Below are 21,886 nucleotides of genomic sequence, written 5' to 3' on the forward strand. Positions count from 1 at the left end.
GTAGACAAAAATTGGTTAAGGGTTCCCCGAGCATGTTCTTCATGTGCCCACCATTAGAAGCACGGCTATGGAAAAAGTGCGCCGGCACACAGTGCAGTGCGCTTTATAGGTGTTATCGTGCACTTTTCCAGCCAGGTGTTTTCCTTTTCCCATTCTTCCCTGCACTTTTGCAGCCTTTTTTTCTTTCTCTGAGAGGAACAAACATTGCTGGTCTAATGCTGGGCTTACACTGTGCGATTTTTGGCCCATTTTGAGCCGATTTTTGAGTCGTGCGACCAATTTGGTGATCGGCCCGATTTTGGCCTTCATCGTGCATCGTGTAGTGGGGTGACGAGAAGCGATTAACACCTCACGACCAGCTCCCGATCGTCAATCGCTCGTGAGGGTGTCACCGCAGCCGCTCACACTGCTCACGCGCAAACACGTAAACGTCGGTGAAAAAGACGGAGCAGCACGGCAGTGCAGCGTGTGATCTGGACACAAGCGATGGAGGCACAACTTGTAGAACTTTGGAAAGCTCATCCGAGCCTTTTCGATGTGGCCTCAAAAAATTATCACGACCACAACAACCGTGAAAATAGTTGGATTTACATTGCTGCTCAATCACAGCTGCCTGATCATGTTTGTCATTAGTAATTTAGCAAAGTTGATGGTGGCGTGTGTCTGTGTGAGTGAAAGACAGAGAGGGAGAGCGAGCGACAGATTTTCTGTTATAACCTTCATTTTATGGAGGCACAGTGTGAGCACTCGGGTCGCATCAGAGCATCGGGCGGTATAGTGCGAGACCCTGCATCGTGACCTACGAACTTATAACCCATGCGAGCCAATCGTGCAGTTTGAAAATCGCACAGTGTTTGCCCAGCTTCAGGTGTACTGTCGTCTGAGACTTGCACCGCAGTGTCGGCGTTTGTTTCCCTGTTGGCCATGCTTTTTGTTGTGGTCATCTGTTGTCTTCCGGTATTTTCTCCGCAAGCGACCTTTCCTCAACCAATGAGATGAGCGGTAATCTGAATTGTCATACTCCAATTGTCATAAGTGTGCTGTCAGCTCATTGGTCACAAAGCAGGAGCGGGGCTGGGAATTATGGTTTCAAACAAAGCGTTAATTACATTAAAACTTAGAGACTACTTTTGATTCTCACTGTATTACGGGACAAAGTGCGTCCCTTATTAGCTCAATACGGGACGTGTACTTTTGTTTCTAAATACGGGACGATTCCGTTTTTTAAGGGACGGTTGGCAACCCTATGTACAGCGTACACTGTAGTCTATAGCACACAGGAGTATTAGCTTATTATGGACACATTGGTAAGTTGTCTTGTGGCAACTGGCGAGTTGAAACAAACGAGCCTGCTGTGTGCGCAACAGCGCGACAAACATTAACTGCACTAGTAGCTGCTAACTAACTGGGTAAGGCTGTCGTGGGTCTGTAGCTCTGTTCACCGTTTTACGGAACATATTTAGTTTTAAAGTAAGTTACAGGGCTTTTCCTGCCTTTGGGGGGAGGGGGGGATTATATTTTACTAAAAAAGATCTAATATTCATGTCCACATAATTATGGATTATTATAATTATAATATTTAAAAAAACACACACTTTTCATACATTAAGAAACAGATTATATTAGATTTATATTTTAAATAAGACAAAATGCTGATTTTACAGCAGTAAAATTATTTTATCTCTACAGTTAAAAAATGTAATAAGCTTTGCCCCTGCACAGAGTGTATGGTGAAACAAATGGAATCATCATAAATACATTATTTCATATTTATTACTTTTCCCTCCTCATTGCTTTATTATTGTAGCTCTAGTAATAAATAATAAGGGACGGATTCTGGATCAACACCATTATGGAGACTTGTGGCCATAGTATATACAGTATTCTGAAGAAGGTCTAAAATATCACTGTGTGTGGGCATGTGTGTGTTTTATGTATATGGATTTTTTAAATTATTACTCATGATATAACATTGTCCAGACATGCCTGACATAGCAATGGTGCATTGCTATGAATTCTGGGATGGAATTGCTCAATCCCGTTCAATTTAGTGCTGTTTATATAGTTCCAAACCTCAACAACAGTTGCCTCAAGGCCCTTTATATGTAAGATAAAGACAAATGCTTACCCCTGTGGAGCATTTCCTGTTCTTTTGAAGCCGTGCTGTTGCAGTAGATGTCATACACAGTTTAGCATTGTGTGAAATGTGATAGGCCTTCACTAAAAAAGACATTCTTTGAATTGTAGCACATATTCAAAAACATGTACACAATTCTTTGCACTGATGAGGCCTTTCCAGATCTGCAAGTTGTTGAAGCCCCATACCACCACCCACACCATTTACCATTTAACCTGTGCATCCTCCATCAGCTCTTCCCACAGCCTCCCCTTTCATCCATCCTCCAGATACATTTTAGGAACTGGGAGATCAGCATGGAACAGTGAGACTGAATTCTGTGTCACAGACAGGACAATGGAGGAGATGAGGAGGCATAAAACGTCCCATCCACTGTCCCAATGTGACACATTTTTTTAAGCCTTTATTTCAAAACGATTATTACTTTTTATACCTCCAGATATGTAAAAATACATCGTAAACAAAAGCTTAGGTCTCAGGTGGAAATGTACAATCTGGCTGCTCTGCTGTAGCATTTAAGGTCAAAGATCACATTAAAACTGTCAGGCACTGGAAAAGCTAATGCTCCACTGCTACCACCTGCTGGCTGTTATCATGCAGTGACTGATGCCTCTATCCATTTACACTTACCGGCCACTTTATTAGGTATACACGTCACATAGTCTCTGTAGATTTGTCCATAAGGGGGCTCTCCTGCTCCACCACATACTGGTCTGTTGGACTGATATCTGGTCCAGTCATCTAATTTCAGATGATTTGAGCTTTAAGGCATGGTGTATCATCTTGCAGGAAATGGCTCACAGAAGATGGCTGACTACACTGATGGACACTGTAGTCATGAAGGGATAGACATGGTCATTAACAATACTCAGATATGCTGCAGTGTTTAAATTATCCTCAGGTGGTACTAAGTGGCTCAAAGTGTGCCAGTAAAAATGTCCCCACACCATTACACCACCACCAGCCTTAAGAAGAATGGATTCGTACTTTGGTGTTGTTTACACCATATTCCGATCCTTCCATTGGAATGTTGCATATTCCAATTTTGTGAAGTTTTGATGAACCCATAGTTTTAAGCCCTTTAGTCAGAAAGGAATTTTCTAATACTGGACTGCTTGGGTTACAGTGTAACTGAAAGCTGCTATACAAACTGCTACTAAAAAAAGTATGACGCTGTGTGTTTTTATGCATATTTTCTGAAACTATTTTATAAATTACATCCCTACATAGTTAAAAATGGTAGTTAGCTACCAGTGTATTTGTAAAGAAGGGGCAAACCCTCAATCAGATGAAGAGGGCGGGCTTTGCTATATATCGCTGACAAAAAGAAAAGCTCAAATGAGTGAGAAGGACGATGAAGGAAACATTTGTGCTGTGTCTGCTCTGTAAGTAGAATCTCTGTGTTTGTTTGAATTCTTGTACTTTGACTGTCTGCTCTCCTGATAACTGATGATGGAGGAGAAGACATGAAAAACAAATCAGGCTGAATTCAAGGGAAAAACAGCAGGCAGTGAAAATGACAAATCATTCAGCTCATTACATGAACACAGCTGGACGGTGGACATGTGACTTTACTGTGTTAATTAAAAGTATCTATGTATTTATGAGTTTGTATATACTCACAATAGAGCCAAACTTTATTGAAGCATGTTGCTGGCATCAATGCAAGTTTGTGTGGAGTTGTTCTTCATGTTCACCTCAAATCCACCTGAGTGTCAATTTTCTCTTTAGTTCTGACCTCACTGCTGAGCTGCACAACAAGCCAAGGTCAGTAACCTTCTCCTGTCACAGTTGTAACAGTTTGAGCAATTAAAAGATTTTATTTTACTTTTTTCATTTTAACCCTCACAGCTCGTCTGACTGTGAGTCCCAGCAGCTCTCAGGTCTTTGAAGGAGCCTTTGTGACTCTGAGCTGTGAGGAGGACGACGGCTCTGCTGGATGGACTCTGAGGAGAAACACAAGCAAACAACAGAGGACTCAGTGTGGAGATGGAAAATCAGAGGGCTCTTCCTGTAACATCAGCTTCATTATCTCATTGGACAGTGGAGTTTACTGGTGTGAGTCCAGAGAGGGTCCCATCAGTAACATGGTTAACCTGACAGTCACTGGTAAGCTGAGTGTGTGGAGTTAGTGTTGATGAAGCTGTGTGTAAATGGATGAAATGCTGTAGTTTGTCTCTGTGTTGAGGTGGATCAGTGATCCTGCAGAGTCCTGTCCTCCCTGTGATGGAGGGAGATGACGTCACTCTGCTCTGTAAAACAAAGACCACTCCCTCCAACCTCCCAGCTGCTTTCTATAAAGATGGCTCCCTCATCAGGAAGCAGCCTACAGGTCACATGACCATCCAGCATGTTTCCAGGTCTGATGAAGGCCTCTACAAGTGTGACATCAGCGGTCATGGAGAGTCTCCATCCAGCTGGATCACTGTCACAGGTGACACACTCACCTGTCTGTGTTTCTGCAGCTTTCAACATTCACAATGTGACGAGAACTTAATGACTGTGTTTGCTTTATTTTAGAGAAACCCACCACCACACCTCCACCTACATCCACACCTCCACCTACGTCAGGATCGTTCCCAACATCCTCATCTGCTTATGGCTCCTCTCCTGTTCTTGCTGTAGTGGTACTTGCTGGATTAGTCTGTTTTGTGGTTTTGCTGGTGTTTCTGGTTCTGCTGGTGATACGATGTGTTCGTTGGAAACCTGAAGGTGAGACTTAGACATCTGGATTTTGCATGTATGCCTTTATTTTGCAGAATAATCTAAACATTTCTACCATTCATTATATACTTTTGTATTTACATTTTGTTCAGATGTTGTCATTTCTATGTTTGTGTTATTTTTACGGATAATAGTTACAGAGATTTAGTTTCAGACCGATTAAAGCTTCTATAAAGTGTCAAACTGTCAACCACCGTCATGTATTTTTTATAAATTGGGAATATTTTGGGACATCCATCCATCCATTCATTCACTTCCGCTTATCCCTTTCAGGGTCGCGGGGGGCACTGGAGTCTATCCCAGCTGTCTTAGGGCGAGAGGCGGGGTACACCCTGGACAGGCCGCCAGTCTGTCACAGGGCTAACACTCACATTCACTCATGGATTTACACCTTTGGGCAATTAGATTTTTCAATTACCCAAGCACGGTGGTTAGCACTGTTGCCTCACCTCAAGAAGGTCTTGAGTTTAATTCCACCATTAGGCTGAGGTCTTTCTGTGTGGAGTTGCAGGTTCTCCCTGGGTGGTCCAGCTTCCTCCCAGAGTCCAAAGAGATACACTTAGTGGGTTAGGTATTTTGGGACAATTTAGGGAAATATTGTGAGGAATTTTAGAACTATAGTATAATCTGTAGCTGTTTGGAAAGCAAATACTTAAAAATGGGTTGAGCTCGACGTATTATGAGAGAATAAGAATTCTGGATAGAAATCTATTGGAGCTTTGGTCAGATATATTACCTGCACTGATGTCCTCTGTATGCCTTTTGATATGCAGAGAATGACCCAGCTACAATCTACTCGGGAACGAGATCTGAAGATGTCAGTTATGGACAAATCATCATCAAAGATAAGAGCAAAAACTTGCAGATAAGAGGTACACCTTCTTTCCTTTTTGTCATGGTTCAGTTCTAGAGCCAGAGCTGTGAACCTTTGTCTTGCAGTTAATTAATGCAGGAACTGTTGCTCACCTAATTTAACTAACTGCTTAGTAAAATTTCATTAATTGTGATTCTACTCAGTCTTCTGTTCCTTGGACTACACTCTTCTATATTGCTTCCACTTATCCACTTCAGGGTTGTTGGGAGTTCAGTTGGTTCAGTTTTAGTTCTATAGCACCAAACCACAACAACAGCCATCTCAAGTCCCTTTAAACTGTAATGTAAACGTTGCACAATAATACAGAGAAAACCTCAACAATTAAACAAACTTCTTTGAGCGAGCTCTTGGTGGCAGTGTTAAGGGAAAAACCCTTTCAATAGCAAGAACTCTCCAGCAGAACCAGGCTCAGGGAGGAGCAGCCATCTGCTGCAACCAGTTGGGAGTTTTCCGTTTTTCATTTCTCTATTTTCTTGTGCTCCTTCCTGTTGCTGTCTGCTGGGGTTGCCACATCTATCACAACTGCAGTCTTCTGCTCCTTGTCAACCACCACATAAAGCTTGATGTCATCTATGTACTGAACAGGAGATCCAATCCCAAGTCTACATCTTCATCTGCTCTTATTGATGAGCTGGTCCAGAGGGTTGAGGTCCATTCAGAACAGCAGTAGGGAGAGTGCATCACTTTGGTATATTCCAGACTTGACGTTGACTTGTGTGATTGCGCAACAATTTGTTGATGTCTTGAGATGTGTGTAAGGAGGAAAAGCCCTTTCATACAGTGACTCATTTTCAAAGTTCTGCATGTAAAACCACAGCAGCTACTTCCTGTTTTTGACTCCAGCTTACTGTAGTTTTAAACTGATAAAAACTCTCGCCATGGCCTGTCCTCGTTTTAGAATGTTTTAGCTTTGCACTCTGTGCAGAAGTGTGTCAGCCTGCATGGAAATATGATGGCATCTTTGTGGTCGTTCAGTTATCTTTTTCACGGATATACCCTCAACTCTTTTTGGTTTCGGGGGTGGGGGAGATGGAGTGTCACCTCAGAGGTAAAAACGAATAAAAGAAATCTGAAACTGTTCATAAAAGCCATTAAACAACATTATCATTATGCTGCATAAAACAATATTTAATAACCATTAGTGTTAAAATATAAATTACTGTTATACAGTTGAGCTGGATCACTTTCTGCACAATAAAAATATTGCAATTGCTGTAGGCACACGTCTACTCAGAGATGAGGATAGTAGACATCAATTGTTATATCATCATCAATGGCAAGGAAAAATAACCTAAGTGGTACTGCAGCTTTAGTCTCCAACGAGAGGTTTTGTGCTTGATGGTTAAAGATAGTGAATCCTCAAAATTATGATTATCAAGTGAATTATTTTGGGAAACCATGATAGAAACTAATTCCCACAAAATATAGTGCATTGCAATGCATGCACTATATTGCCAAAAGGATTCAGTCACCCATCCAAATCACTTGGGCCATGGGTCAGGCTCGAACCCAAGCCAGCTGCTCTCAGCCATGCACCATGTGATGATCTGGAAAGCCTAGTGAGCCAAACCGAGCCTCACACTCATCTGTCTGTTGACTTCACACACAAGTGTGGGTTTGACAGTTGCTATGAGAACGGTACTTCCCTGACTGCAATGTGCCAAGTGTAAAGTTTGATAGAGGGGGGATTATGAGGGGGGTTGTTTTTTAGGAGTTGGGCTTGCCCCTTTAGTGAAAGAAACTCCCAATGCTTCAGCATCCTGAGACATTTTGGACAATTGCATGCTCCCAACATTGTGGGAGCAGTTTGGGTATGGCCCCTTCGTGTTCCACATGACTCCATACAATGTACAAAGTAAGATCAATAAAGATATGGATGAGTGAGATTGGTGTGGAAGAACTTAACTGGCCTGTGCTGAGTCCTGACCTCAACACAATGTTATACCTTTGGGAATAACAGCGGAGACTGTGAGCCAGGCCTTCGCTTCCAACATCAGTGCCTGATGTCAGAAATTCACTTCTGGAAGAATGGTAAACATTCCCATGAAAGCACTCCTAAGCCCTGCCGGAAACCTTCCTACAGGATGTAAAGGTGTTATAACTTTAAAGGGTGACCAAACATCATATTAAATCCTATGGATTAAGGATGTGATGCAAGTTCACATATGTGTAAATGCAGATAAGCGAATCAAAATTAGCCCCACATATGTCTGCTGTCTGATTTTGGTACAAACTAAAGATGGACCGATCTGATATTACGTATCGGTATTGGTCCGATACTGACCTAAATTACTGGATTGAATATCGGAGAGAAATTAAAAATGTAATCCGATCCATTAAATAAAAAGTGCCTCACAAAACCTGCGACATGGCGTAACTCGGCTCATAACCGTAGCACGTCGGAGCAGTATGCATCACCTGATAGAGCGGCTGTTGGCGGTCTGGTTGAGCATTTGGAGCCTCGCTCCCAACCCGGCATTTCATCTCCGAAGAAGTTTTCCCAGAGAGAAGTAAAGCAAGCGTGTAAGTTCATCTCTGAATGTTTGTAAAGCATTCCCACGTTAAGCTTAACAACCGATATATGGAGCGACTGCCTCTTCTTGCTGCTACTTCAATCATGAAACTGATCAATGATCAGCTGATCGGCTTTTCTGTCGCGAGTCCGTCTCTCTTCTTTGTTTTTGGCCCACTTTTCACCAGAAAGAGGAAACCAGCGGCTGAACAACAGCAGCACGTTTAATCTTGATAAGCTGTTGTTAGAATTTATTTAATATTACTTTTTATACCAGGATCCTTTTCTATGCAGCTGACAGCTGGTAACTGTGCAGGGGCGGATCTAGCAAAGTTTAGCCAGGGGGCCCGATAGGGCATGAACAGGGAAAAGGGGGCACAAAGACATACTTTTCTTTCTTATTCTCATTTAAAATGTCTAGCTTTTAATAAATAATTATCTGAATGTTACACCCAAAGTTTTAATCTTATGTAAAATATATAGAAGTCCATTACTATATTAGTTAGGTTGCTTCATATTCCTGCTAAGTACTCTTTAAAATGCCAGAATAGGGAGGACGGTGCAGGTTTAAGTTTATTAGATTGATCAGTGTTGCTGAACTATTAAATATTTTAGGCGCAGTGTATTTTTTACATACAGGTATAACAGAATAGCTTTAGTGTTGTTGTTTATTTAAACTTGAGTATGAACTTATACAAAATGCAGCAAGATATTTAAAAAACAGTTTTATTGATTAAAAAACATTGTATCGGATTCATATCGGCAGATATCCAAATTTATGATATCGTATCGGACATAAATAAGTGGTATCGTGCCATCTCTAGTCCAAAGACATGTTTTTAGCTGAATGAACAGAGAAAATCTGAACAGACCAAACATTCTTTTCTGTGCGTTCTCAGCCCCTCAAACCTGTTCTTTAATACAGACTAATTTTCAAACATCGGCATGTAACCACAGCAGCTATTTCCTGTTGTTGACTCCATTTTACTGTACTCTGAAACTGATAAGAGTTTTTACCACAGTATGGCCTAGTTTTGAAACATGTTTGCTTTGTGCTCTGTGCAGAGAGCTTTTGGAAGTCAGAGGGGCTTCAGAATTTTTGGTTACTGTGTGGTTCATGTAGAGTTGAAATACTTCAAAAGTTTTATAGCAGACAGCTAGAATATGTAAATACAAGGTAACAAAAATGGCTTTTTGGTATTTAGTGATCAAATAATAGATTTATGTAAATAGTTTGTATACCACAGAGAGGTACATGCACTTAGGTCTGTTTTTTTTTTAATTATAAGCCAAATGCAAACCTCATCTGCCTTCTCTAGGTATTTTAAAGTAGTCATTCATTTGTTTGAACATTAAATGCAAATAAATCAAGCCCCCTAATCAGTCAAACCCTTATATGTATTACCATACACTGGGATAATATTATGACAGCTGTTGAGTGAAATAACTCACTATGACACATCATGGGAACAGTTATTAGATGGGATATATTAAGGAGCAAGTGAACATTTTCTCCTCAAAGCTGATGTGTTAGAACAGAAAAAAGTGGCCAAGTGTAAAACTTTGAGGGAGTTGTACAGAGGCCACATTGTGATTGTTAAATGACTGGATCGAAGCATCTCACAAAACGAAAGTTATTGTCAGGTGCTCAAGGTCTGCAGTGGTCTGTATCTATCACATCTGGTCCAAGGAAGGAAAATAGTGAACCAGTGACAGGGTCGTGGATGGTCAAGGCTCACTGATGCATGTAGGGAGCAAAGTGTGGCTTTTGTTGTCCAATCCAAAACATAAGCTACTCTACCTCAAAGTGCCAAACAATTTAATGCTGGCTTTGCTGTAAAGGTGTCAAAATATAGAGAGCATCACAGTTTGTTTTGTACCCGGCAGTGCAATGGGCATATGAGCCTCAGACGTGCCAATGGAAGAAGAAGGGCTGGTGCTACGTTCCCCTAAAACAGCAGTCCCCAACCTTTTTTGCGCCACGGACCGGTTTATGCCCGACAATATTTTCATGGACCGGCCTTTAAGGTGTCGCGGATAAATACAACAAAATAAAACTAGTACCGGTCCCGAAAAAAAGAAAATTTATTCATAACACACATGAAAAGACCAAGGAAAACCGAGTAAACGATAAAAACGATAACAAAATAACGCTGAAAACCGATAAAAACCCTGAAAACTATACATTTCACACCTGAGCCTCAACTCTCGCGGCCCGGTACCAAACGACTCACGGACCGGTACCGGTCCGAGGCCCGGGGGTTGGGGACCGCTGCCCTAAAAGGTCCAGGGGATGAAGGAAAGCAACAAAAGGTATCCAGGTTGAAGAAAGGAGACAGGGAGGCACAATGGTTAAATTAAAGGGTTAACGTTCCTGTTACTAAATAAACTAAAAGAGACGGACAAGCTGCTGTCATATTTTAAAGAAAGAAAACAACAAAACCCAGGTGTTGGTCAACAAACTGAAAAGTAATTCACAAAAAGCTGAGTCCCACCTTGCAAGTTACGGGTTTTAAAAAATCTGTTGTTAACATCTTGGTGCCAGATAAACCAGCACACTTTCAGGGGCCTAGTGGAGTCCATCACTCGACAGGTCAGGACTGTTTCGAGAAGAAAATGGAGTTCAACACAGTGTCAGATTAACTACATGTTGTGCACAGACCCCTGTAATCTCTATGTGTTTTATTAAGCAGAGAGTGATCCAGCTTCAGTCTACTCAGCAGTGAGCATAGAAGACATCACTTGTGGATATCATCAGACTACAGGACAAGAGGTAAAGAAAAGCGGTAAAGTTGCCCTTTACTTTAAACTTCCAAGCTAGCCGCACAACCTGTGTTATGATGCTAAGCTGAGCTAACTATGTTCTGAGTCCTTATCAAACTTCTCTGCTGTCTTTTAGAAAGACATCAGTTTATCTAGAGCTACATGGGCAGCAGAATGTAGTTAATGATTGACTCAAAGCAACCAGACAACAAGCCCCAGTTTTGAGATGATACTTAAGGGCACAACTCTGTATGATATGTTTTCTTATTTCATAGAAACTGTGTAGTTTATGTCCTATATAATATAATTTAAGGAGTCGTTTTAATTTCATTCTTGCTGATGTCATGGAGATACTCATACTCCATACTCCACTACTCATTCAGCAAATCTGAAAAGTATAGTCACTCTGCAGTACTGCCTGTCCATGTGATCTCATTACTGTCTTATGTTCATGGATGCAGGGGTCAGTAAAGAATTAACTTCTTTGAAGTGGTATGGAAATTCACATTTCTGTACAGTTTTGATAACATTAAACATTGATTTATATGAGGATTTAGAGGTTAGCCTACATGTAATGCAAATACAAGCTATGCAAAAATTTACCTTCATAATAGTTAGACGCCCTTAAAGTACATCGGTGATTTCTAAATGTAATATTTTCCAATCAGTACCAATTTCTAATACATTGATACATACAGAAGATAAACAGAAAAACATTTCAGAGCTCAAAAAACACAAATTTAATCTTTGTTAAAAATGCAACCAAGTCGATATTAGACAGAATTTAAAGACAAAATGTTTTTGTTCAGCACAAATTAAGTTAGACTACTACTACTTGGACTCTTTTGATTATTTTAGGTTCTGTGATTTAGTGTTTGTATTGCTAGTTTCCTTAGTTATTCCTTAGTACTTTAGTTATTTTCTAGTCCTTTGGTTTTGTCACTGTGCCTTCCTTGCGTTCCATGTGTTACGTCTAGCGTTCCAGGTTTCTATGTTTATGTATTTCCTGTTTTACTTTGACATTCCCGTGCCCTACGTTAGTGTTTTCAGTTTTGCTCTCCTGTCCATCTCGTTATGTACGATTTGTCTCACCTGTGTTCCCCTCCTGTTTCCATTTTCCTCATTACCCTCTGTGTGTATATATATTGTGTGTTTCCCTTTGTTTCTCATTGGGTCGTCTGTGTTTCCCCTGCCATTACTTCCGATGTAGTTTCAGGTTTCTTGTTTAGCTTTTCCAGATTAGAGTTTTCTTTGTTTATCTCAGTGCCCTATTGCCTTATTTTCACCTTTTGTTAATACCCACCTCATCTCTGTGTATCTGTATTTTGGTCCACATTCACCTCACTCCAAACCATCGTCTTTGGCATATATGACAGTTAAAATAATAATCTTCGAATGTAGTCTTAATCTAAGACTCTACAAATTTAGAATTGGAAAATCACTCTTACTGCTTGCTAGTGTACCCCTAGTGCTGGTCCAGAGAACTGTGTGTAGTGACAAATCCCTCCTTATAAAATAAGGGACTATTTGAAAGAAAGCAGGTGCATGAAATAAAACTGAGTTTTAACCCTAGACAGATGTTAAGAGGTTAACAAAGCTCCATTCAAACCTCAAATGATGCTGCTTGGCCTGCCTGTATGTCAGGGTGGAGAGAAGAGAGAGAAAGAAAAGCAGAAAGGAACAAATGTTTTTATGTAATTTAATGTAGATGATGAGGTTTTTCTTTCAGGTCTGTGGGTTCCAGGTTTAAAATTTGTGAATTTAGTGGACGTCTCAAGAAATAGTTAAACAGTGAAAAGTATGATAGCTTCATCGATTTGTAGCTGAGCTGGTTCCCATAAAGTGTGAATTGGCACTGTGTGTATCACAGATATATCAATGGAGATTGGAGGATTGAACTAAAAAGCTTGCAATCATGTTTCCTGTTGTTTGAACTGTGCATGTTTGTGTTCAGACTTTAAACCAGAGCCAGACGTTGTCGAAGCTTCACTGAAGTAGTCCACCAGTCCAACCACTGACATTCCCTACTGGTCTCCCCATCACCTCAAAAAACAATCTTCTTTTTTGATGGAATTTTTAAAAGTGTGTGTAAATTCTCAGTTATGCATATCATGGTAGTCTAAGGAGCTTGAAAACAGACCACAACTGCTTTATTTAATGTTTTAGTTTTGTTTTTTATGATGTTTCACCTCTCATTCATGAGGATTCTTCAGTTCTAAAACTACAAGGTTGAGAGTTTCAGGAATCCCGGGAAGGCAATCTGTCACTGTAGGTCCTCAGTCATCTAGAATCAAAATTTATATTAATCATGTGATGACACACAAGTTTAATAGTGGGTCAATGACCACCTCCTAAGGGAAAAGCCCCCTCCACTCCAGTAGGGTAATAAGTACCTGGGATGCTCAATTTTTTTGCTGAAGCTGAAACATCTTCAAAAAAACTTAAAGTCCACACACCTTTTATTCAAGCTCCTCCAAATTTTTAAAAGTGTATTGTTGTTTATATGTATTCAGTAAATTTACTGTTACTTACTGTATATTTTATTCATATGTTATTTATTTCTATTGGATCCTGTTCTTGTTCCCACAGCAGCTATCTGGTAAATAAAACTTTGCTCTCGTTTGTATTTTTCGTGTTGTTGTGTCCATTTTAATGATTGTGTGTGATAGGAAATTGTCTTGTTCCAGTTTGGTTGTAGCTAACTGATGCATGCCTGATTTTGGTGGAGAAAACAAACAGTAAGCATTGAACCACAGACTAAAAACACCAGCAACACCACTAGAAGATCTTGCATCCATCCTATATCCTCACATTTGTTCTTTTAGAATTTCTATTATATTATGTTAAGTAAAAATATTAATTTAGTTTAAATGGGGACATCTAGTGGAGAGAGCAGCATGGTGGCCCGGTGGTTAGCACTCACACTAAGAAGGCTTCATGGATACATATAACTGAGCATCATCAGCATAAAAGTTAAACTGTTTGCAGTCATTCACTATAATATTGACTAGGAAGCATGTACAATATAAAAAGAAAGAAAAAGCACTGATTCAAATAACTAAAAATATTTAAATATAAAGGTCAAAATTATGTTTTTTTCTGTCTAAACCCACTGAACTCATTGTGCTCTAAAATACAATAGTTCATTGAAATTAGCTGTTATTAAAAATAAATGATGTCTGCCACAAGCCCCATCCAAAATTGAATTTTTACATGCTTACACTAAAATGTCACAAAGTCAGGGATAGCAGCTGTGTTGATGCTGGAGCACACCCTAGTGGATACTGGAGGATCTCTATATTCACTGGTACTAATTCAAAAACCCTTAATGTGTATTTAAGGGGAGTGTGTAAGGACTTAGAGTTTGTAAAAGAACATATGACAACATATGAATCCTCTGCTATTACATCAATCTAAGTGGCAAAATTAGGTGACTATGTGCACAAGTTGAGAGATGATGACTTTGCGCAACTTGTGTAAGGGAAAATCTCTTCAAATGGACAGCTAACCACATTTTCCGGACATATTCTGTCTACTTAATTCTCTTGTCCAGTTGTTCTTTTGCATGATAAACAGATTCATATATTATAGGAGGAAAGGATTTCTTAGTATCCAACATGATATAAGGAATATAGCATAAAATAAAATATATTAAATATTACAGGCTGCAGAGCACATTTGCTAAGCAGGGCAACCATAGATTATGTGCATGTAGTTCTCCCTAAAAACAGTGAAGCAATTCAGATCAGTGAGAGGAGGCTGAAGAAGAATCGATATGTTAACAGACAACTTTTCATATAGAAACTGATGAGTCTGTGCCTGTGATCTTGGTGACTGAGTTTCAGGTGGAGCCCAGGATTTACCCAGAGGAGAGCTGAAATATTGCAAACTGTTCTACTGTAGGAACCTGAAATCTCTGCAAATATTATTTGCAAATACATGTGTGTTAATTAGTACTGTTACTGTGCCACGTGCGCAGGTTTTAAAAATCTTTTATTTTATATTGAAACATTCAGACATGAATTCAGCACACTAACATCGTTTGACGTGATGAAGGTGATGGAGAGATTGGTTCTTCCTGGCTCCGGACCCGTCTCAGTTTGTTTACGAGTCTCAGATTTGAGACAACCACCCAAACGTCCTGTTACGCACTCGCTATGATAATATCTAACAAATAAATGAGAGGGAAAGGATAAACACTCCTAGAAGCAATTATCATATTCACATTAGGCACAGCACATGCTCTTTGACTTTTCTGGCAATTTGGAATAAAACACATGCAGCAAACCTTTGTAAATGCCATTTGTATGTTTATCTTAAATGTCTGCCTTTTGAAAAATAAACTTGTACAATCACAGATGTTGTATAGCCAGCCACAAAAATACCCCTGTCTACAACGTTGAGTCATAAAACGTATACTGTGTCTCTTAAGTAAATCCAGCACCTTTTAGAGTCCAAAAGGGCACCGTGACCTGCATAAACAGAAACCACAGGGTAAGAAAACACTATGGTGACGTACGATGCTGAGGTTCATCTTCTGCTCATAGCACTTTAAACATTATAATCATTATTTGACCTCATGGCCTTCCATCGAGATCAGTAAAAAGCAGTTAGGTGATATAAGGTAATTTGGGATGTTGTTTCTACAGTAGCAACTTTCAGTTAAGAATGGGAGTCAAAGTTTAAATGTTTTTTTTTTTATCTTTCCCTCTTTTCTCATAGCTCGTGTACATCCTGTACATCCACCCAGAGAAGAGGGCAGAGGAGGTGAGGAAGAGGCAAAGATGAAGGCTGAAATGAGAAATCTTCACTTTAGAGCCTCATTTTAAAGTGACTGACACAACTATGTTTCATCATATTTATGACATTGTATATATTTAGATTTAGCTATTTCTAAGAAAATTACCAACATGAAGTAATGTGACCATTTTTTTCATGACATGTAGAAAACGTGTAGCGCAGAAAATTTGATTATCTTAAAGGACTGTATGCATTGTCTTTTATATTCCAGCTGTGCCTCTTATATATGTTAAAGGTAAAAATGTTTCTACCAGATCCACAAGTGAATCCTTCATTATAGTCCTCTTCCCACAGTCGCCTCCATCCTCTGTCCTACCCACGTTATTTGGGAAGCAAGACATCCTTCGGTGTGGAACACTGAGGGAGATTTCTGCGTCGCAGGCAGGAGGACGGAGGAAGAGTCAGAGTTTAAACTCGTTTATCTCCAGACACTCCTCAGCCATGTGAAATGTCTGTGCTCCTCTACATTTTACCACTTGCAACATCTTTGTTTACCTAAAGATTGATTTATGCATTCATAATGTAAGGAGAAAAACCTCAGGAAAGCAAAGAATCACGGGCCCAGAGTTAATTCATGTACATGGGCCAATCCTGTGCAGGAAAGCGCCCAGGCATCTGGTCAGACTTTATTATATACTCAAGTAACACTCATGGGTGGAGTACAAGTTAGGAAAAAACAACTTCTTATCTGGTGATTGCATACGAGGCTGCACAGGATGCAAGCTTGCAAGACAAAGATGGACAAGTTGATTAAAGATCTTGTAGTGGGTTAGAACAATACATGTGGGTGTTGTCTAAACTTGAGCAACTTCCTCATGTGATCACTTTGTTCCAGCTAAAGAATTTGCTGACACGCTATGTACAGGCATTACTGTGCAATTTAAATAAGCTAAACATAAAGGTAATAAGGTAAAATCTTTTCACACATAATTGTTGGGTATATTATTGCATCATAAATGTACCACAGCAGTTAAGCTTAAAGAGTTAACATGAGAACAAGTCAACAAGCTATTTTCCATTCATTTTTCTTTATAAACAGCAACAGATGGTAGACAGATGGTAGCATTCTGATGTTATCACATTTGCTGTAACCAATCACAGGGCTACACCGCCTAGAAAGGTCATTCTTATAAAGGCTGCCATTCCTTTTGATTGGGAAACAGAGAAGCAGCTTCGGAAATAGATTCAAACTTTTCTCATCTTCGGGTGGATATTTCTGATTGGATGTGTGAGTGAGTAATAACTGATATTTTATTGAATTAATATTTATTTTTATTTTGCTGTGTCCTGTTTAATCTTTTTATTGGCTATTATTGGCTGAATTATTTACATTTATTATGTAAATATTAAATTATTATTCACATTTACAGAAGCCAAACCTGCTGTAAACAGCTGTTGGTCCTTTAAGGGTGGTGTTGTTGCCCGTTGTTTTTATTTCACCTCTGAACAGCCACCTCCTGACCTATCGGGGGTTTTTGAGGGTTTGAGGATAACCTGGTGGATAATGAATGGCAAACAGGTGTTTTGCTGGCTGTTGGCCTGTTGGCTGGTAGGATAGGATAGCTGCTGGCTGGGTAAGATTAGAGGAAATAAAACAAAGGAAAAATTTAGTCCACCCTCTTTTGCTTTATGCTTGATAGCCCTATAACTGGGGTGTTTATGTTAACGAAACATGGACCACCCATTGTTTTTTTTTTTCATTATCATGTGGTTTATCATTTCACGTCATCCTCTTCTTCTTCTTCTTCTTCTTTTTTTTAAGTAAATGCCACAAAATAGGAAAGAGCCAGCGACTGGCTTTAATGATTTAATGTAATCTACAGGCTACAGCTAAATGCTGCCTCCTCCATAGTACAATATACATGTTTATACAGTGACGTCATTTTGAAGTCCTTTGGCTGATGGTCTTTAGTATGTAGCTGATGGTTGATGATGAGATGTTTGTGTTGTTCTGTGGAGATCATTGAAGAACTGAACCTGTTAAACACTCAGACCTGCTTTAGATTTCACCGCTTTAGTTATGACGCACTTATTTATGGTCACCCTACAGCGCAGCGTAAACACACGTGACTCTAACGTGACTTCCTTCAGAGACGATGAATTGGACGTATTGAGTTTGAACGAGTGTCTAAAAAGTGAGATCTGTTCTCACCGTCAGAGACTTTCAGGATCATTTAAACCTTAAATTTAATCTCATGTAGTCAGGATTTAAACTCAGGTTCAGTTATTTCAATAAAACCATCCTGAGACATTTAGAAATATCGAAGCGTCGGAGTTCAAGAACACGGAAATGTCTGCTGTGACTGCGTCGCTCTGCTCGACTTTGCTGTTTGTCGGCCTCTTCGTGTTTGTCTCTGCAGGTGAGATTCACTCTGTGGGACAGAGAGTAGTTCCTAGTAAGTTCCTACTTAGTTTTTATTCTGTTTTGACTTTTTGTGTTTAGTTTAATTTAGTTTCCAGATGATTTTCTTCTTACAGTTCTGTCTGTCTGTTCTTTGTGTGTTTTTGATTAAAGAATGTTAGCTACAGCTCGTCTGCAGGCTTTATTTAAATGGAAAACTTCCACAACAACCATCAATAAAACAAACAAACCAATTCTAAAACTAAAACTGGGCATACACCATGTGATTTTTGGCCCATTTTGAGATGGCTTTTAACCCGTGTAACCATTTTGGGGATCCACCTGAGTTTCCACTTAATCGTGTGTCATGCATCGTGTAGTATAGATGGGGTAATGAGAAGCGATTAACACCTCACGACCGGCTCCCGATCATCAATGGTATGATTGCAAGAAAATCAAACCTGTTTGAAATCCTCGTCACCCCTCGTGGAGATATCGCACATTTGAAGCAGTGCCATGAGCCGATTTAACACAACCTCTCACACTGCACATGCGCAAACACAGAAATGGAAGTGAAAAAGACGGAGCAGCATGTGATCTGGAAACAAGCGATGGAGGCCCAATTTGTAGAACTTTGGCAAGTTCATCCGAGCCTTTTCAATGTCATCATTAAGCCTGTAGACTCCTGGTGGAGCATAGGGCATAGTTTGCTCTTCTCCACATCTGTTTGGGTCTCCCCACTTTCCTTTTTCCTTGTGGGTTCCAGTCCAGTGCTTGCCTTGTGTCGTTGTCGAATGGTTTTCGAAATGTGTGGCCTATCCAGCCCCATTTTCTATTCTTGATGTCTTGACCACCCGGGTTCTGTCTGGTTCTCTTTGACAGGTCTGTGTTCAAGACCTTCTCAGGACATCTGATGTTGAGGATGTGTCGCAAGCACTTGTTGATGAAGATCTGTATTTTGCTGGTAATAGTGTTGGTCACCAGCAACGTCTCGGACCCCAGCCTTTTCAATGGGGCCTCACAAAATTATGTGTGTGTGATGAGTGCTCACATCAAATTTAACGTGCTCACAATGTGAGCACTCAGGTCGCATCGGGCCGTATAGTGTGAGACCCTGCATTTTGACCTATGAACTTCTAACCCTGCGATTCAGTCGTACAGTTTTTAGTAGGAGCTGAATAATGGGATTGAAAAATCACACACTGTATGCCCAGCTTTAGGATATATTTTGATTTGAGTTGCTGTCCTTTTGTCACAAGATGAAGAACAAGATAGAGATAAAGAGGCAGAAGATTTGCTTTGGTGACCTCTGAAGGGAGCAGCTTAAAGAACACATACAGAATAAAAGGCTATCATTTAATAACAGATCTTTGTCTGGCTGCTGTAGAAGTGAACAGCTGTACTTTAACCTTCAACCTCTCTACTCTGTGTTGTTCTCTTTTTTAGACAAGAAAAACATCACAGCTGAGTCAGGACAGAACGTCACTCTGACATGTCGAGCTCCAAACAACAACAATGATATTGTAGAGTGGAGCAGAGCTGACCTGGAGCCAAAACATGTCCTTGTGTACCGGGGTGGGAACTTGGTTTCAGACGAGCAGCATCCATCTTTTAAGGACCGGGTGGATCTGCAGGACAGACAGATGAAGGATGGAGACGTGTCTCTGATTGTGATGAATCTGACAATAAATGACACTGGAACATACGAGTGTCGTGCTTTCACAAGTGGAACAAACTGCAGGAAGAAAGCAAATCGCAGTGTCGAGCCCATCAGCATCATCACCCTGATTGTTGTTCCTCCAGGTGAGTGAGTAGAGTTGAGTGTGTGTGTGATCAGAGGTGAAGCTGCTTCCTGGTTGTTGATGTTTGTTTCTAAAGATGTTGTTGATGAGACTTTGTAGAAAGCAGCTGGTCTGAGTGATGTGATCAGAGTGCAGTAGATAATGTCTGACAGCAGTTTGAAGAGGAAATGGATTCTGTTCTGTTCTTCACTCATCACCTACCTGACAGCTGACACCTCACACCTGTTTCTCACCTGCAGGTCACACAGGAGGACAAGAGAAGGATGGAGTCAGTGGTCTGGTAGCAAGTCGGTCCTTTTTGGTGCTGGGTTTGTTGTTGTTGGGAGTGTTACTGGTTTTATGATCAATAGAAAAACATAAAACCAGTAGTTCATGTTCTAAGAGAACATGAACAACGAAACTTGTGAAAAATCAGGTCAAAATTCATAGCAGTATACATAATCACAAGAAATTACACTAAATATTCAATTCAGTAGAAATGTTTGGTGATTTCAAGGAAAATGTCATCCATTAAAAATAACTGGAAACATTAGTGATGGAAAATATGTTTAAAATGATCTAATCTACAAAAACTACAAAAAAGAAAAGAGAGATTAACGATGTGTTGTTCAAAGATCAATACATTGGACTAAACCAGCTTGTTTAAACAGTCTGGTCACTCAATTTGTGACAGATGGATTTCAGTCATTAGTTAACACAGCATCTCAGATCATCACTCGGAGATCATTTCATCTTTTTATCAGCAACATAAAATAACTGCAGTCAGAGAGCTGAGAAACTGACACTTTATTAATTCACACCATGTTTTTTCATCAAGCTACGACACGCCTAAAACAGATTCAGCATTAGTACAGTTACATGACAACAACCATAATATTTGTAAGCATGGGACAGAAGAGAAAACCTCATCAACCATGCTAACAAGATGCTAACAAGTCAAAACCTCAACTTCTGGGCCCTGCACTCAGCAAAGTCACTGAGCATCTTTACAGACTTACCCCCTTTTCACTTATGAAATGAGTATTATGGCTTGTGAACTTTGGAGTGTGTGGAATGAGCTGCTCTGCTTCTGTTTTGTAAACGTTTCATTTTGGGAATGCTTCGTAAGCTTTATTTCAGTTTTTTTAGTGCAAACTGGGATTCCATAACCCGCTAACTAAGGCTACGTCCACACGTACACAGGTATTTTTGAAAACGCAGATTTTTCTATGCGTTTGCACCTTTCGTCCACACGTAAACGGCGTTTTCGGTCACTGAGAACGGAGATTTTTAAAAACTCCTACCAGGGTGGAGATTTTCGAAAACTCCAGTTTTGCATTTACATGTGGACGAGAAAAACGGATACTGTTAATTTTACTCTCTGCAGTGTTTAAATGCTTACATATACACACACAGTTACTGCCCCTCCACACATTGGGCTCAGTTCTGCTTCTATGTGCCATCTTTGTTTATGCTTTCCCACCCAGGTTTCTACACTTCTGATTGGCCAACATTTCTACACGGTTAGGAATATATCGCCACCTGTAGCTTCGGCATGTTCTTAGCAGCGTTTTCCTTTGTTTTTGGCGTTAATGTGTGGACAGGTTTTGTTTTTAAAGATGAAAACGGAAAATCTCCATTTTAAAAAATACCTGTGTACTTGAGGACGTAGCTTAAGACTAGTGTGAGGGTATATTTGGTACCAACCAACGAGAGCATGAGGCTCAAAGGATGTTGGTCAACATTTACTATATTTTATAGGATTTTTTTGTTTTGTAAATAGCGAGCTACGTTAAACAAGAAGAAAAAACGACAAACAGAAGGAACAAATGGATATTGAAGTGTTATGTAGGTGTGTATTTTGTTTATTTCCATTATCTTTAAGCTTGATGGTGGACGTTAAGATTTACTGCTTCATAGACTGATTCACATTTAATTTGACCTGTTAAAGTGA

At 40.0% G+C, this 21,886-nt stretch overlaps 2 protein-coding genes across 2 annotated transcripts in view; both read left to right on the top strand.

Moving 5' to 3' along the window:
* LOC148103583 (V-set and immunoglobulin domain-containing protein 1-like) overlaps positions 1-20,220 on the top strand; it is a 74,034-nt gene extending 53,814 nt beyond the window's left edge. Inside the window, exon 3 of the mRNA XM_087838146.1 lies at positions 19,598-20,220. Coding sequence (XP_087694272.1) covers positions 19,598-19,962 — 365 coding nt within the window. The 3' untranslated portion in view covers positions 19,963-20,220. The remainder of the gene's footprint in view (positions 1-19,597) is intronic.
* On the top strand, positions 2,434-13,144 carry LOC148103584 (Fc receptor-like protein 1). Its single transcript, XM_087839507.1, has 7 exons — positions 2,434-2,441; positions 3,954-4,246; positions 4,326-4,571; positions 4,658-4,849; positions 5,635-5,733; positions 10,941-11,020; positions 12,965-13,144. The coding sequence occupies exons 1-7, from the start codon at positions 2,434-2,436 to the stop codon at positions 13,001-13,003; spliced, it is 957 nt and encodes a 318-aa protein (XP_087695633.1). The 3' UTR covers positions 13,004-13,144.
* Positions 20,221-21,886: the final 1,666 nt, after the last annotated feature.

Source organism: Neolamprologus brichardi, chromosome 3 (genome assembly GCF_056152115.1).
Source record: "Neolamprologus brichardi isolate AB-2024 chromosome 3, ASM5615211v1, whole genome shotgun sequence".
Taxonomy (NCBI): Eukaryota; Metazoa; Chordata; class Actinopteri; order Cichliformes; family Cichlidae; genus Neolamprologus; species Neolamprologus brichardi.

Bases quoted from the DNA above. Each gene is read 5' to 3' on its own strand.
- LOC148103584 (XM_087839507.1), top strand. The intron at 4,247-4,325 runs GTAAGCTGAGTG...CTCTGTGTTGAG, and splicing joins GGTTAACCTGACAGTCACTG to GTGGATCAGTGATCCTGCAG. The intron at 4,572-4,657 runs GTGACACACTCA...GCTTTATTTTAG, and splicing joins CAGCTGGATCACTGTCACAG to AGAAACCCACCACCACACCT.